The sequence below is a fragment of the Diadema antillarum genome, unplaced genomic scaffold (assembly GCF_040938485.1).
Source record: "Diadema antillarum isolate AM-2024a unplaced genomic scaffold, OU_Dant_1.0 seq00001760_RagTag, whole genome shotgun sequence".
In the NCBI taxonomy this organism is placed as follows: domain Eukaryota; kingdom Metazoa; phylum Echinodermata; class Echinoidea; order Diadematoida; family Diadematidae; genus Diadema; species Diadema antillarum.
This window is the reverse complement of record NW_027272442.1, coordinates 180,525-196,644: the sequence shown is the minus strand read 5'-3', so window position 1 is coordinate 196,644 and position 16,120 is coordinate 180,525. Positions and strand designations below refer to the sequence as shown.

The following is a 16,120-nucleotide window of genomic DNA, read 5'->3' as shown; positions in this document are numbered from 1 at the left end:
AGACTCCTACTTCTCTACACATGCTACACTAGCTAGTGCATACATACACAGAGCCGGACGGTGCAAGGCCTACGGGGAAATGTGCGCTTCTCTCTCTATTCACACCATCGCAATGCTATCATGTACATGTCGCATAAACAGCGCCCTCAACCGAGAAAGAAACTTTAAAGAGTCATTGGCATATCAGCTGTGTCAACTATAACCGTCACGGCTAACATGCTTGTTAGAGCAGCACATCCAACAAACATGAGCCATATGGCTGAGGAAGAACTACACAGCCTTATCTCTGCTATCTACTTACTTATTTATCATTTTTTTTTTTTTTTTTTTAGTCCAGTTGTTTTTACCTTTGGCACAGTGAGTGATGTTCCTAGACTATTGCTTTATTTTGCTTTTGGTTCTACTTCGACCAGATGCATGTGGCGAACCAAAAATTTGCGATTAGTGACGCATTTCACGCATGGCTTGTTGGTCATGCCATCTGTGTTGAAGTACACTTTACATGTATGACGTTTTCACATCTGTGCCCCACCCCCCATCCCCCCCCCAAAAAAATACCGAAAAATGTAAAAGTTTGGCGTTCCCAGAAGTACTACATACAAACAGCGCCACTGACCAGACTTTTATTTCAAGCTGCAGCAAGACTTTTGATTGTCATCCAAGACCTTCATGAGCTATGATCACCTTTACACTTGCAGCCGGGTAATGCATGACTGTATAGCACACTTCAGGCACACATCCTACACCATAGTACATGCTTTTGCAATTTGTCTATAACAATGCAGTTTGTCTTGGTGACCAGACATTTGAGCACTTTGCAATTCAGCTCCCTGGATGCTAGTGCTGGAAATCGCCGTTTACTTTTAGATGCAGATATCGAGCACACATAATACAGCCTTTCACAATCAGTGCATCAAATCCTTATCTCTACCCACCTTATGTTTTTTTTTTTATGTTACCATTTAATTGTAGCAATGTCATTATGGCTTCACTTTGTTATAGCACATAACTCTCACAGGTATGTTTTGTGTTCTTGGGAGGGTTTTTTGTTTTGTTTTGTTTTTTGCTGAAGGGTGGGAATGTACCGGGTACTGCCTTTTACACTGATCCTAGCAAATTTCAAAATCCCTTTTCTCACAATTCACATGCTGCACTGCAACACTCCGCTGCACACTGCTCACAAATGCAGTTTCAAACACCCAAATATATCGAGTGCCCCTCACGTTTTCGCTACATCTCGGAACTTTGTGGGAGGCGCATCTACGCTACAACGTCCTAACACTACTGGGGTGTTGTCCACGACAGTTTCAGTCATGGTACACGATTGCACTTACAAAAAATTTTTACATGTATAAGATAATACAGTAGTACAGAGTGGCAATACGCTTGTTAGTAACGCACTGGAGTTGGAGGAAGGGGTTGATATCGGAGAGACGGAGCGAAGACCACTTTTAGTTCTTTCACCTCTCCTGGTTTGGCATTCGGTACCTCATGATGGCGTCCCACACACGGCACTGGGCACCCACCCTGGAAGGACGGGAAAAGTCACAACGAAGAATGAAAAATTTGTGAGAAATCTACAGCACAGTTATGAATACCTGAATATAAAAACGACTTAAGTTCATTCCAGAAAATTTAGAAAAAAAAATAGAAATCATTAAATAATTTCTTAATGTTTTTACTTTTTTCAGTAAGAGGAATGTTATTTATACAAATTCAAATGTAAAACATTCATTGAACTCATAATCTATCTTAGCATGACTTCATAAAGGGTCTCCACAGACGATAGCCAAATTTAGACTTGGGTTGTTTTTATATTCAGGTACATGTGTATTTGTTTCCCTGCAGGCTCTACATTGAGAATGTCATATATTTTGTGGGGTTTTTATTTTTGCAAATCTTGAGAGTTGGGTGCTCTTTACAAATTTAACAACACATGAAAATATTAAGTCTAATCCTGACATGAATGCTACGTGCACACATACACTTCTACATGTACAGTACGTTCATTACCGTACTCCACTATCGCGAAGTTGAGATGTTGATTGATGATTTGAAATATGAGATGTTAATTGACGCTCACAAACAACAGATACAGTCAAACCTGTCTATAGCGGCCACCCAAGGGATACGGAAAAAGTGGCCGTTATAGACAGGTGGCCGCTATAGACAGGTAATCCAACTTTGTGTGCATTGCCTACATGTACATGTATCATCGTTGTATACATGTACATTTATGTGTGTACGTATGCACACGTGTGTATCATGCATAGCACAATGCCGGTGTTTATGAAATTGTTGCACAGTACACTAGATGTAGCATGTGCACAGTCATGAATTAGTGCATTATTGTGACTGAATAAGTGATGAATGCAACGGTGGCGATCACTGAATGTTGCCCAGAAATGACTGGCACAGCTAAAAAGCAGAAAAACACCCTGAATTATCAGCTCGGCTACGGCTCCATCGGGTTTTTGGCCGCTATAGACAGGTTAAAATCTACCGCGGGAAACAAAATTTGTGGCCGCTGGCCGCGTTAGACAGGTGGCCGCTATATACAGGGTCTTTAACATGGCTTTTCTCTCGGGGGGATTTTTCAGTGGCCGCTATAGACAGGTGGCCGCTATAGAGAGGTGGCCGCTAAGGCAGGTTTGACTGTATGATGACACACAAGCCAAGTGTCTATGAATCATGGTATGATATGAAATACCTTTTTTTGAATAGCCTCAACACAAAGTAGCTTCTTCAAAAAAAAAAAAAAAAATGCAGACTGGCATCACAAATAATGTAAGAAAACGGAGAAACAAAAGAAATCACATTTTTGACATAAAATGACCTCAGAATTTCACCCACCTGATTCTAAGGTCCCTAAGGTCATCCCGGGTCATGACATTCAGGACAAGCGGCAGGGTGAAGTCCTCCTCGATAAACTGGACACAGATGTAAGAATGACCAAAAAAGACGCAAGTCACTTGTCGTTGACCGGTGCAATGTAAACACATTTCTGTCATCATCATCACGGATGCTTCGTCTTTTATTTTTAATGAACATTATTATAGCTTCATACCATTATAAACTACTGTATTTCTGTCCAACATTATAGATGGTAATTAGTAATTCACTAGTGCTTCCAATTATTCATCAATGACCTTTTATTCTAAAGACAATAACTACTTTTAGCATCATCATTTATTGAGAGTGATACAAATTAATAATGCAATGTACAGTAATAAGATGTGCTTATAGAAATCAAAAGCTGCCTTACTACAGAGAAAATATGAACAATTTAGAGCATTAAAGCAAGTTTAAACGTTGATGAATTCAGAGAGCACTGAATTTTCTGACTGTAAAATCAGATTCTCTGGACTCTAAGCTTGCCAAGACTACATGATTTCTCGAGTTATATTTCCAATATTTCAATATGGTAATTTTTTTTCCCCCTCATTGAATCGTAGAAAGGACGTACTGGCAGTTACAATTTCAAACTTTCATTTCAGAGCAGAAAACCATTTCAGATTATTTCAACAGAAAATTTTGTTTTTTCGATCTTCACAGCAAGAATTCTAGCACACATTGTGGACCTTGGTCACAAATGTCTTGCTACTATAGGAAGTGCTCATTTGGTGGAAATACAGCTCACTAATATTCACATCAGTGAGTCTAAGCTCATAGAAGATAACAATCAATAGAGGGCGCCACTCACCCTCTGGATGCTGTCCTCATCAACTCCTTGTCTTCTGAGCCACTTTTCCAACTCCCCTCGGTCATTTTCAACTGAACCTGACAAGAAATTTAAAAAAAAAATGAAAATGATATCAATAATAGCAACAGTTATATGTAAAGTAATTGGAATGATAATAGAAACAATATATTGCAGTAGTAATAATATTATAATTAAAATTAATTGATACTATTATTAATCAATAATGTCATAACTGGGATTTCCATATGCAAGGCAAAAGTAAATCTTATCTGTTCAAAAGTTAAGTAAATATGCTCTTCATTTAATTAGCAACACTTTGATGATTGTGCATTTCCTTTGGTTGATTCTTAATTTTGTCAAATTTCATCCTGCATAGAATTCATTTTGAATTTCACGTAGCCTCATTCAAGTTTTTTAAACAAAAGCAAAGTATTGTTTACAGTATATGATATCGGCAAAAATGAGAAACTTATATGATACAAAAGTTCACGCATTAGTACAATAGAAAGCAAACACAACAAAATACACCAATAATCACAAGTTATCATGATTTACTGATTGAAAAGATGGTGAAACATTCAAATGGAAACTACTACTCATGACATTGCAAGTCTCCCAAGTAAAACGCTGTAAACAGAGATGCAATGGTCAGGCACATGTTTTGGAGATGCATTAACTATGCAACATAATTGGCATTTGTTTGTATGTGTAGGTTATATATTTTCTCAACACTTCAGACTAAATTCCATGTTTGTCTCACCTCTGTCCTGTACTCCAGAGTCCACTGATCTTGCACCATTTGAAGCAGAACTTCTGAAGGTGATAAATAGAATACTTCGATTTACACAGACAAGGCATCACTCAAAAAAAAAAAAATAACTAAATAGATAAAAAACGAGGGCATCCTGTTATTTCTTCCGAACTAGAAGAGCAACAGGGCTGAAATAACTGAACTCTTTCTTCCTTATTGCTCTAACTTTCAATCATCACTAGTTTTTGTTTTTTGTTTTTTGTTTTTTGTTTTTTTTTTGGGGGGGGGGTTCAATTTGTAGCATTGAGAAACAATGTATGTGATAAGTTGGTAGAAAATGATTCTTTCATCATAGGCAAGATAACATTAACAAAATACGTGCAAGCTTGTAGTGGTAGATATAAAGGCAACGTAATGCTGCTGCTTTTGGCAATACACCTAATTTTTCTATAATTGACGTAAACGTTTGACAAATTCACATACGTCACAATTTTTGATAATTACCTATTTTAAAGGGAACGTATAGTTTTGGTAGAGACCTAATTTCAGGTTTCTAACATTTTTGGTGAGATAATGAGAAACCTCTTATGAAAATGAAAGAGCATGTAATTCCATGAGGAATTCAACGTTTATTTGATGAAAATTGGTCTTGAAATGGCTGAGATATCCACAACAGAGCGATTCTAATAAAGTGTGGGACCCACATTCTATTTGTTTTACTTTGTTTTTGGATGTTTCAGTCATTCCAAACCCGATTTTCATCAAATAAACTTTGAATTCCTCTTAAAATGGTATGCTCTGTACTATTTCATAAGTGTTTTCTTGGTATCTCGCAAAAAGTTAAAAGCCCAATTCTCATCTCCACCAATACTGTACCATCCCTTTAACGACGCACAAACAAAACAGGGAATAAAAAATGTGTCCTTGATAACTCTGGAGTCATGAAGTCAAAATCAAAATCATTATCATTACAATGCTTATTATCATCATGAGTAGCAAATTTAAGTATGACAATTATTATGAAACATACCACATGATTACCTCAAATTTTGTTGTGGATTTTTCGATAACAATTTTGTTTCATGATTGTGTTCAAGGGAAGGTGTAAATTCATAGCCTACTTATTCTGGGTAGCACACTAATTACACGAAGATCAATTTTGTTGCCCATGTATTACAATCAAATTGTTGTGCATGTGACTTCATTTCCGACTTCTTTACACCACACACTTCCTGTTAAAGAAGACAAGGGTTTTACTCCCAAGTCTTCATATTCAAGTCATGGTGACTGCAGAGAATTGTAACAGTTGCACCACACACACACACACACACACACACACACACACACACACACACACAAAGATATTGATGATAGGAGACTCACCCAATGTTGTCCACCACTGACTGGCTGACACACAACTGAGTCTGAAGGACACTGTTTAACGCTCTCTGGACGTCCACCAGCTCCTGGAGTAATCTGATACAAGACAATGAGGGCAGCATTAGCATTTCCTTCCTTCATATAAAAATTGAACAAACATTTCACTATTAGAATGACGGGAAAGGAGAAAGAGGAATAAAAGAAGGAGGAAGAGAAGCACAAAGAGGAGGGGATAACAAGATGGCTGAAGAGGATGAAGAGGGGGAGATGAAGGAGGGTATGAAGAACTAGAAGGAGGAGGAGGGGACAAAGGGGAGGTAGAAGATGATGAAAATGTGGAGAAGGATTAGGAAGAGGAGGAGAAGGAAGAGGAGCATGAGGAGAGGATGAAGAGGAGGTGGAAAATGATGAAAGAAGAGAGGAGATGAAGAAGGAGAAAGAGGTGGTGGAGGAGGAGGAAGAAGAAGACATGTAGAAGGAGGAAGAGAAGGAGGAGGAAGAGAATGGAGAGGGAGAGAAGATGAAGGAGGACAAGCAGAATGAGGAGGAGGAGGTGAGGTGGAGGTTGAGGAGGAAGAGGAGAAGGAGGAGGGATGAGGAGGGATGAGGAAGAAGGGGAAGGAAGAAATAGGGAACCAACCCACCTGCCCTGCTCCTGGACCAGTCTCTGATGGTCCCCCTGCAGCTGTGCCATGGTGCTGCGGTCCAGGGCGTAGCCCTCGTTGGATTTACTGGAGCTGTCGAAGGTGGACACGCCCGACGTGTTGCCCGCCTCCTCTTCCAGTCGGGCGGGGATGGGGAGGAAGTGATGGGAGGTGGTCAGTCCCCCCGGTGGGTGGGTGTCCATGCCATGGGAGTGGGCGGGGCCGGGGCCATGGTCATCCTGGTCTTTGCTGCCCGGAGCGATGTTCTCACCAAGATCTGTCAAGAGAATAGAAATGCAATAACAACAGTTGCAACCAGCTTCTTTTATTTTTTAGTATTTATCAGGTATGAAACAGAACAATGCATCTTTCATCCCTAAATACATACTATGATGTATAAAAAATTCAACACAAATTCTTCTCTTTTTTTATGTAAGGTACACTTTCCCTCAACTTTTTACTAAAATATGTAAAGAGTAGTATTAATCCTCTTGCCTTCTGAAGGAGTTAAATTGAGTGCAATTTAATTATGTAGAAATATAAAAATATGTCAAATTTGCTTCATATTAAATGCTATTTTACACTCCTGTGACATAACAAATTGCTGTTGCTTTCTTATCCAGCAATGACCACACATGGTTTCAAACAAAACTTCTGTCCAATGCCCTAAACTTCACTGAATGCATGTACATGCATAATTATTATGCGCATATTTATTTAGGGGTACATTTCCCTTTGAGACAATACAATTTTTGCCTTCTATGAATACTGTGCATCACTGCTCTGACTGAGTGCGTGATGTGACCCTCAAAGTGTTCCTCCTCTTAAACTCACCGGGGCTGAGGATGGTGATGGTGACCTGCACAGCATCCCGGATCAGGTTGTCGAGGGCAAACATCCAGTGTGGCTTGATGTTGTGCATGTGTTGCCGCAACACCTGGTTCACCTGCAACATGCACACATAACACAATTTCTTATATTTCTCTGTTTCCACCTCATACATGTACAGTATTTCATGCCACATTGTTACAATTGCAATAAAAATCAATTCTCCCCACATTAGCATCATGTACTAATGATAGTACACAAACTGATACAATATTATCATAATATACAATTTAATCATCATTATGTATTCTGATACGGACACAAACTGATACAATATTATTATGATATACAATTTAATTATCATTATGTATTCTGATACGGACACAAAATGAAGTACAGTTGAACCTCTCGTATCCGGACAAGTCGGGACCGGGGCTCATCCGGATAAGGGATTTGGCCGGATACGGGAGACTCAATGCTTTATACATGTACATATACATACACATGTACTGATGTAGCCCATTGTAGTACCACATGTAGTAATGTGTATACTGCAACCTTTTCATTGTTACATTTGGGGATGTTTGGGGATGTTAAAATGTCTGAAGGTAAGTAATTTGGAAGGAAATTTGATGTAATGTATGTTAATCATGTTGGAAGTAATATGTAATTCATGTGTGTTTGTGTAGGAGTTCTCAAGGAATTGGGAATCCCCCTTTCCTCCCGTAAATCACGGCGAGATTGCGTCCGTATAATAGAGAGATCCGGATAAAGGGAGGCCGGATAAGAGAGGTTCAACTGTATCTTCTTCCAAATGTGAGACTTTGTTTTGTTTGGGTTTTCTTTTTTTGGTTGGTTTGTTTTTCTTTTTCTTTTTCTTTTGTTTTTTGTTTTGTTTTTTTGTTTTTTTGTTTTTTTGTTTTTTTTTTTTTTTGGGGGGGGTATTTTCTTTACTGCAGCGCATACTTATATTAAAAGTACCAAGTAATGTAATGATGACAGTACTTTACGTTTCTGAATAAGGACTAAAAAAGCACTGTCTCTCGTGTCGGTTTGCCCTTTAAAGTCTAGAAGTCATCACACACTCATTCAGTTTGACTCACCGAGTCTTGAAAGACGTAGAGCGCCGTCTGGAGTTCACTTAGTGCTCCAGGGTCGTAGTCCAACTCATCTCGCAGCCTTTCTGTGATTGGATGGAATGTAGGAAAGGAAAACAAAAATCATATTCGTTACAGAGCACACATCAAATCACATTTCATAATGCACAAGAAGAGTAAAGTTCACACTGCCTGCAACATTCAATAAATTGCTGATTATTTAAATCGCTCGTGCTTAATTAAAACATTTGAAGAATTTGTCTTTGTCCTGGTTCTAGCTGGGCAAACTTAACCCGTTGAGGACGATCTGATTTTGCTACAACACGTATTTCCCATAGACATTTGCCCGAGTATACTCAGGACCATGGGCGTAAATCCGGGGGGGATGGGGGGGATATATCCCCCCCTGAAATGGAGGAGGGGGGGATGGCCTGTACAATCATCCCCCCCTGATTTTGAAAAAAAAAATGGAGGAAGCAGAAATGTGATTGTATCAATTTTGGCATATTGCATGAAGTTTGTACGCCGGCCTTCAGACAGGTAACAGAGCTGAACAGTATTCTATCTTGTAGGAAAATGTATACATAATTTTCTCAAGCGCTCGCTCGCTTCGCTCGCTCGCGAAGAAAGTAACATCGACATACACTGTAAGGTATGGCTCAGACGTTGACAACGTCAAATAATATAGGCCTATATGTAAACATGCTATGACGCAAGTAACTGGGGACCATCTGCAAAATATGTACGAAAACAAACTAACAAACAAACCATAACAAAAACTATATCGCCATAATTGAACCCCCTCCATTTCCTGAATCATTCCTGAGAAACGACAGTGACTGGTGACTCAGTCAGGATACATCTATGAGCATACCCAGGGAAGATCAGGGGCGTCGAATCTATCTCGGGGGGGGGGGGGGGGGGGGGGGGGGGCAAAGGGGCATTTGCCCCGCCCCTACGGAAGTGTTTAGGCAGACAAATCATTTATCCCCCAAGCAATTCCCGAGATGAGGACAAATCTCGAACTTTCTTAATGGAAAATTGTCCAAATATCGCCAGAACTATGCACCAGATCGTTGTATTGCAGTCATAAACATGCAAAAGCTCCGCTATACAGGATCCCTTTCGATAGACTTTGTACACTTTTGAGATTGACGTATATTTCCCTAATTTATCAAAGAGTGTGCAGCAGATCTTTCACTTAACAAAAGCACCCTCATATGCAGAGGCGTCGATGGGGGGATGGTTCCCCCATAAAAGTGGGACAAACAAAAGCGAAAATATAGCTACAAACGGCAGTGTTTGGAGTGTAAAATGTCAAAATTTTAAAGCTCGCTCGCTCCGCTCGCTCGCATTTAATCGCTATGCCATTCTCCTGATGATGCTGCCAGTGAATGGCAGCAGTTGCGCCCGGTGCGCCCCGGCCCCTTAATTTCCAAAGCGAAAATATAGCTACAAACGGCAGTTTTGGGACTATAAAATGTCAAAATTTTGAAGCTCGCTCGCTTCGCTCGCTCGCATTTAATCATTATGCCATTCTCCTGATGTTGCAGCTAGTAATTGCCAGCAGTTTTCACCCGATGCGCCCCCCTTAATTTCCAAAGCGAAAAACTATAGCTACAAACGGCAGTTTTGGGACTGTAAAATGTCAAAATTTTGAAGCTCGCTCGCTTCGCTCGCTCGCATTTAATCATTATGCCATTCTCCTGATGTTGCTGCTAGTAATTGCCAGCAGTTTTTGCCCGGTGCGCCTCCTTAATTTCCAAAGCGAAAAAATACAGCCACAAACGACAGTTTGGGGGACTGTAAAATGTCAAAATTTTCAAGCTCACTCGCTTCGCTCGCTCGCATTTAATCATTATGCCATTCTCCTGATGTTGCTGATAGTAATTGCCAGTAGTTTTTGCCCGGTGCGCCCCCCTTAATTTCCAAAGCGAAAAAAATACAGCCACAAAGGACAGTTTTTGGGACTGTAAAATATCAAAATTTTCAAGCTCACTCGCTTCGCTCGCTCGCATTTAATCGTTATGCCATTCTCCTGATGTTACTGCCAGTAATTGCCGGCAGTTGCGCCCGGTGTGTCCCCCCCCCCCTTGATTTCCAAAGCGAAAAAATACAGCCACAAACGACAGTTTGGGGACTGTAAAATGTCAAAATTTTCAAACTCGCTCGCTTTCATTTAATCGTTATGCCATTCTCCTGATGTTGCATGCTGCCAGTAATTGCCAGCAGTTGTGCCCGGTGCGCCCCCCCCCCTTAATTTCCAAAGCGAAGCATATAGCTACAAACGACAGTTTTGGGACTGTAAAAAGTCAAAATTTTCAAGCTCACTCGCTTCGCTCGCTCGTATTCAATCGTTATGCCATTCCCCTGATGTTGCTGCCAGTAACTGCCAGTAGTTGCGCCCGGTGCGCCCCCTTAATTTCCAAAGCGAAAAAATACAGCCAAAAGCGGCAGTTTTGGACTGTAAAATGTCAAAATTTTCAAGCTCGCTCGCTTCACTCGCTCGCATTTAATTGTTATGCTATTCTCCTGATGTTGCTGCCAGTAATTGCCAGCAGTTGCACCCGGTGCGCCCCCCTTAATTTCCAAAGCAAAAAAATACAGCCACAAACGGCAGTTTTTGGACTGTAAAATGTCAAAATTTTCAAGCTCGCTCGCTTCGCTCGCTTGCATTTAATCGCTATACCATTCTCCTGATGTTGCTGCCAGTGATTGACAACAGTTGCGCCCGGTGCGGCCCCTTTGATTTCCAAAGCGAAGAAGTATAGCTACAAACGGCAGTTTTTAGCATGTAAAAGCATTATGTCAAAATTTTCAAGCTCGCTCGCTCCGCTCGCTCGCATTTAATCGCTATGCCATTCTCCTGGTGTTGCTGCCAGTGATTGACAGCAGTTGCGCACGGTGTGCCCCCCTTAATTTCCAAAGCGAAGAATATAGCTACAAACGGCAGTTTTTGGACTGTAAAATGTCAAAATTTTCAATGTAAAAAGATTTCACCGTGGGAGGGAGAAACCCCCCTGACCATACCCTCCCCCCTCTCGCTTGCTTCGCTCCCTCACGATCTCATAACCGCTCCCCCAAGATCAAATCCTGTCTACGCCGGTGATAGGCCCCACTATTTAGTAGGCCTTCGCAGTGATGTCGCACAGGCGGAGCAAGAGCTGAAATACCACGATTTAGTCATTCAATAACATATTGTGAATATTTCATTTTCTATTGGTTTTTTAAAGAAAAAACAAACAAAAATTTCACCAAAAGTGTGCACCAGATCGCTGAATTTCAGGTCTGAAAATGCAAAATCTTCCTCGTGTGGGAGAGGGACACCCCCCCCCCTATACATCCCCCCCTTAACCCGGTCGCTCCGCTCTCTCTCACAGATATTTCAAAAACAAAAAAAAAATGTCTTCATGCTTTTAAGGTCTGATTTTCCCCCGCAAGTCATCTGACAAGCAAAAAAAAAAGCAACAACAAGAACAAAAAGTCTTCATATTTTTGCTGCCACTTTCCTTCCACTTTATATTTCATGCAAAAGAGTGGGACATCCGATCCCTGTAAAGTGTGCGTGTGGGGGGGGGGGGGGGACACCAAGCTCCCCCCCCCCCCCCCCCAAGGCTGCGCCGGTCCGGTTATGGGCTTGTAATCGTGGTGATGGTGACCATCCCCCCCACTCCTCAGTACGGATTTACGCCGTTGCTCAGGACTAGTACTCAACGGGTTAAAGACCCAGAAGTGAGTGGATACCATGGAGTGGTAAGATTGGCTTGGTTTGGATATATTCTAGAATTCCTGTAAAATTAATTATGTACACCTTTATCACTGATCTCATGTAAGCACACACACAGCCATAGAGTATTGACTAGAGTCAACTTGACTGTTACCAATGAGCACATGGCTTCAATGCCCATATTCGCTGATGGGCACTATTCCTAGTTTTTATTCTTAATGTACCCTGGTTGGCAGCAAAATGAATAAAGATTGATTCAACCTGACAACTCACATTTCTCCATGCTACCAGGTCTTTACGCTTTTTAACCCATCGAGGACAGACTGATTTTGCTACAACACGCATTTCCCATAGACACCTGCCCGAGTATACTCAGCGGCTTAAAACATGGACTGCACCAGGCTGAGATGATCCCATATAGAGTTTGACAAATAATCATTTCACCAACATGGCACATATGACTCTATGCTACACTCGAATATCACATGTATTTTGTTTTTCTTACATAACACACACCCCATGTGGACGACATGCGAACAAAGGTTGGGCTTGGGACTTACCTATGGTACCAGCCAGAGATTTCCGTTCCCTCTGCTTAATGAACAGTGCTATCCCGTGGTTCAGCTCAGTCAGGTGTTCCTGATTGAAAAAATAATAATAATAATAATCGTAATAAATTTTGTACAAAGTTGTACTAGAATTACCCAAGAGGTGTGCCTAAAACTTCTAATGTATGACTAGGAAATACATATCAAATTTTTAGTAGTAATTTAATGATACGAGCATTGTGTATAATGTATACATACCGTGAATATTTAGTGTCTCTGTATTGAAAAATATTCTGTTTGAAATCAATATCTATATCAACTCTGTTTGATCTTCACCACGGGTTTACCAATAACTCGGTTTACAAAGTTTGTGCAGCACACTACAATTCTCGCTATCGCCAATGACGTAAAAAGTACCCGGATGTTGATTTAAGCGTCATTTACGGTGCATTATGGGATAGTCCGGTAGCAAAGTCACTTCCGTTCGTACGCGCGTGATACGTGACTAATGCGATTTACACACACAACCGACTGTATTCTACGTGTACTTCCGGTTTTCTCGACTTGAATTACAGCTTTAATATGATTTGAAATTTCTCCATTCTTAAGAAATTGCTGTTACTACAACTATTGGTTGTTGCTGCGAAGCTGCCATGTGTTGTTCGCACGACAATAAATGAAAAAAATCTGCAGAAATAGGACCCTTACTGGCATGCGAGACGTGACGTGGCAGCGTGGGTGAAGTTTGCGGGTGACTCCACAGCGCAGTATGTGCACGCGCGACGTACTAGTAGTGGTAGTAGCATTAGGTAGTAGGCCTAGTACAGTGCCTACGTACATTGTACGTACTTACTTGGAAGAAATTGCTTTGGAGACAGGATAAGCTCGAGATCACTGTTCGTTCCCGATTGTGTTCGCGACATTTCGACAGAGAACAAATAAAGAAAAGAGATGGGCATTCCATGACGATATTCTGTATATCCAGGTGGGTGAATATTTCCAGCATATTTTCAGCGTATGCAGAGATGACTGATCTGTGATGTACGCCGTACCGGTATGTGTTAGCTTATGCGCTGCGTGCATGCAGTGAGGAGTGGTGCATGCTAGCAAGAAAGGCCGGCCGCCGGCGGCGGGGACTACAGTGTACGAGTATGACAGGCCTGGCCACTCGCTGGCTCGGGCAGTACAGCGGCCTACTGTACTAGTACTAGTATCCGTGGTCGGCGCTGCGCTATAGGTAGGGTACACGTACGCGCACGCTAGCGTTGTGCAAATTATGCCCCGCGCCGGAAGTGCCCTTGCTACCAAGTGAACTAAATCTTGACGAGAAAGCCACATCCGGGTACTTTTTACGTCATTGGCGATAGCGAGAATTAATACTTTAAAACATCTCTTATCACTTCGGTAAGATTATCATGAACACTGATTTTTTTTCCAATAAACAATATCACAAATACTCACTAGACCTCACAGAATTCAAACTTGTTACAAAATGTGTGTGACATAAAACTGCTGGTTATTCCATCAGATTGCAAATCTGCAGTAATCTTTCTGCGATTTTCCTGCGATTTCAGTATTTACATGAAACCACAGCACATCCATGTGATGTGGTTGATCGGCAATGATTTTCTTCAAAACTCTTTAAAGATTCACTGATTTTGAGGCTGACATGTGCCTTCCAAATACAGTACATAAAGCAAGGCTTATGAAAGCTTTCAAAGTAGAATGGATAAAACTTTCCTTAAGACACACACATACACGGCTGTATACATTGTATATGGGGAACTCTCACTGATAATAAGACAACAGAAAAGTGAATTAATTATCATTTTTTTGACTGGGTTTTAATTTCATTCTCACAAAACTCGGATGTAAAGTTCCTGGCTGAACATTACACAAGAGCAAAATTAAATTCATAAACTGCTGGACAGCTCCACAGATTTCAAGTGACCCCCCCCCCCAAAAAAAAAAGAAGAAGAAGAAGAAGAAGAAGAAGAAGAAGAAGAAGAAGAAGAAGAAGAAGAAGAAGAAGAAGAAGAAGAAGAAGAAGAAAGAAAGAAAGAAAGAAAGAAAGAAAGAAAGAAAGACACTTCAAAAAGAACATCTAGTATTCATACCTTGCTAATCTTCATTGGTGGTGTGTCAGAACTCAGCTGTAGTTTTCTCATCCAGGCATTCACAATCTGCGTAGAAAAACAAAGAAACACACACTCAATGGAGAACATGTTAAGATGCTGTAACAACATGCCCTATAAAAACCTATTAGCATAATTTGACACAAAAATCTTTAATCATTGTCCACAGGGCTGTCACATTCATACATTCATACTAAGTAAACAATGAATAGATAGATGAACAAATAAATGAATAACTACATATCAAACTTGTTTTGTAATTAGCTTAACAAAAAAAATAAATGAATATTTACAGTGACAATTTAAAGAATATCTTCAAAAAGCATTTCAAAATGAGTTTGAGAAGATAATATTAGACAACTATTTCCCTCTTCTTTTACCACTACAGAGTTAGGGGTCACAGGTCGTCTGACATTTGCTCAACAGAAAGTAGACATATCTAATCTAACCCGCTGCATTTTGGATTTCATAAAACTGCACAGATTTTTCATTTGGCACAACTGATTCCAGTCAGTGATGATGTTAATAGTTCCTTCCCACCTTGTCACAGTCACCCTCGATGATGGTGAGCAGCGTCTGTCTCCTCTCGCTGTCCTTGCGCAGCATGTAGAAGCCGCCCAGATCCCTGGGGTCAGGGGTTATGGGCGTCTCCAGTCCATCCTCACTGGAGCTAGAAGTATTTCAGACCCCCCAGGAAGAACACACACACACACAAAAAAAAAAAGGAAGAAGAAGAAGAGCTTGATAATACTACTACGTTCACAAGAGGCTGACATCTTAGATGCTTGTTAACCCGCTGAGGACGAGTCCCGAGTGTACTCGGGAAGGTGTCTATGGGAAATGCGTGTTGTAGCAAAATCAGTCGGTCCTCAACGGGTTAAAAAAACGAAGACTTGAACACAGACTACCCTCTTAGCACATGCACATGTAAAAGCCAGATTAGCCAGGCTAACGTGAAGTTAGTAAATGGAGCCTCTGCTCATGGCTTATGACTCTAAAGAAAGCACCCCAAAAATAAACAACAAGGCAGCTTAAAGTGAGGCTAGCACTGATCACGGCAAGCAAAGCTGAAGCCGAACATTGAAATATCCTGAAATATGCTATGTCCACTTCAAGGTTGAGTCTGTGCATATGACAGTGGACCAACAGTGATGAACAAGCAGCCTCAGCATAGAAAATACAGTTGAACCTCTTGTATCCGGACAAGTCAGGACCGGGGCTCATCCGGATAAGGGATTTGGCCGGATACGGGAGACTCAATGCTTTATACATGTACATATATACATACACATGTACTGATGTAGCCC

At 40.9% G+C, this 16,120-nt stretch overlaps 1 protein-coding gene across 1 annotated transcript in view; it reads right to left on the bottom strand.

Annotated features, from left to right (window-relative positions):
• Positions 1-591: 591 nt before the first annotated feature.
• LOC139712106 (mitogen-activated protein kinase kinase kinase 5-like) overlaps positions 592-16,120 on the bottom strand; it is a 53,354-nt gene continuing 37,825 nt past the window's right edge. Inside the window, exons 27-37 of the mRNA XM_071623942.1 lie at positions 15,354-15,483; positions 14,796-14,861; positions 12,691-12,769; positions 8,410-8,489; positions 7,313-7,424; positions 6,479-6,755; positions 5,838-5,930; positions 4,464-4,516; positions 3,695-3,780; positions 2,854-2,930; positions 592-1,527 (exon numbers count right to left, since the gene is read on the bottom strand). Of these exons, the coding sequence (XP_071480043.1) occupies positions 1,461-1,527; positions 2,854-2,930; positions 3,695-3,780; positions 4,464-4,516; positions 5,838-5,930; positions 6,479-6,755; positions 7,313-7,424; positions 8,410-8,489; positions 12,691-12,769; positions 14,796-14,861; positions 15,354-15,483 (1,120 nt within the window). The 3' untranslated portion in view covers positions 592-1,460. The remainder of the gene's footprint in view (positions 1,528-2,853; positions 2,931-3,694; positions 3,781-4,463; positions 4,517-5,837; positions 5,931-6,478; positions 6,756-7,312; positions 7,425-8,409; positions 8,490-12,690; positions 12,770-14,795; positions 14,862-15,353; positions 15,484-16,120) is intronic.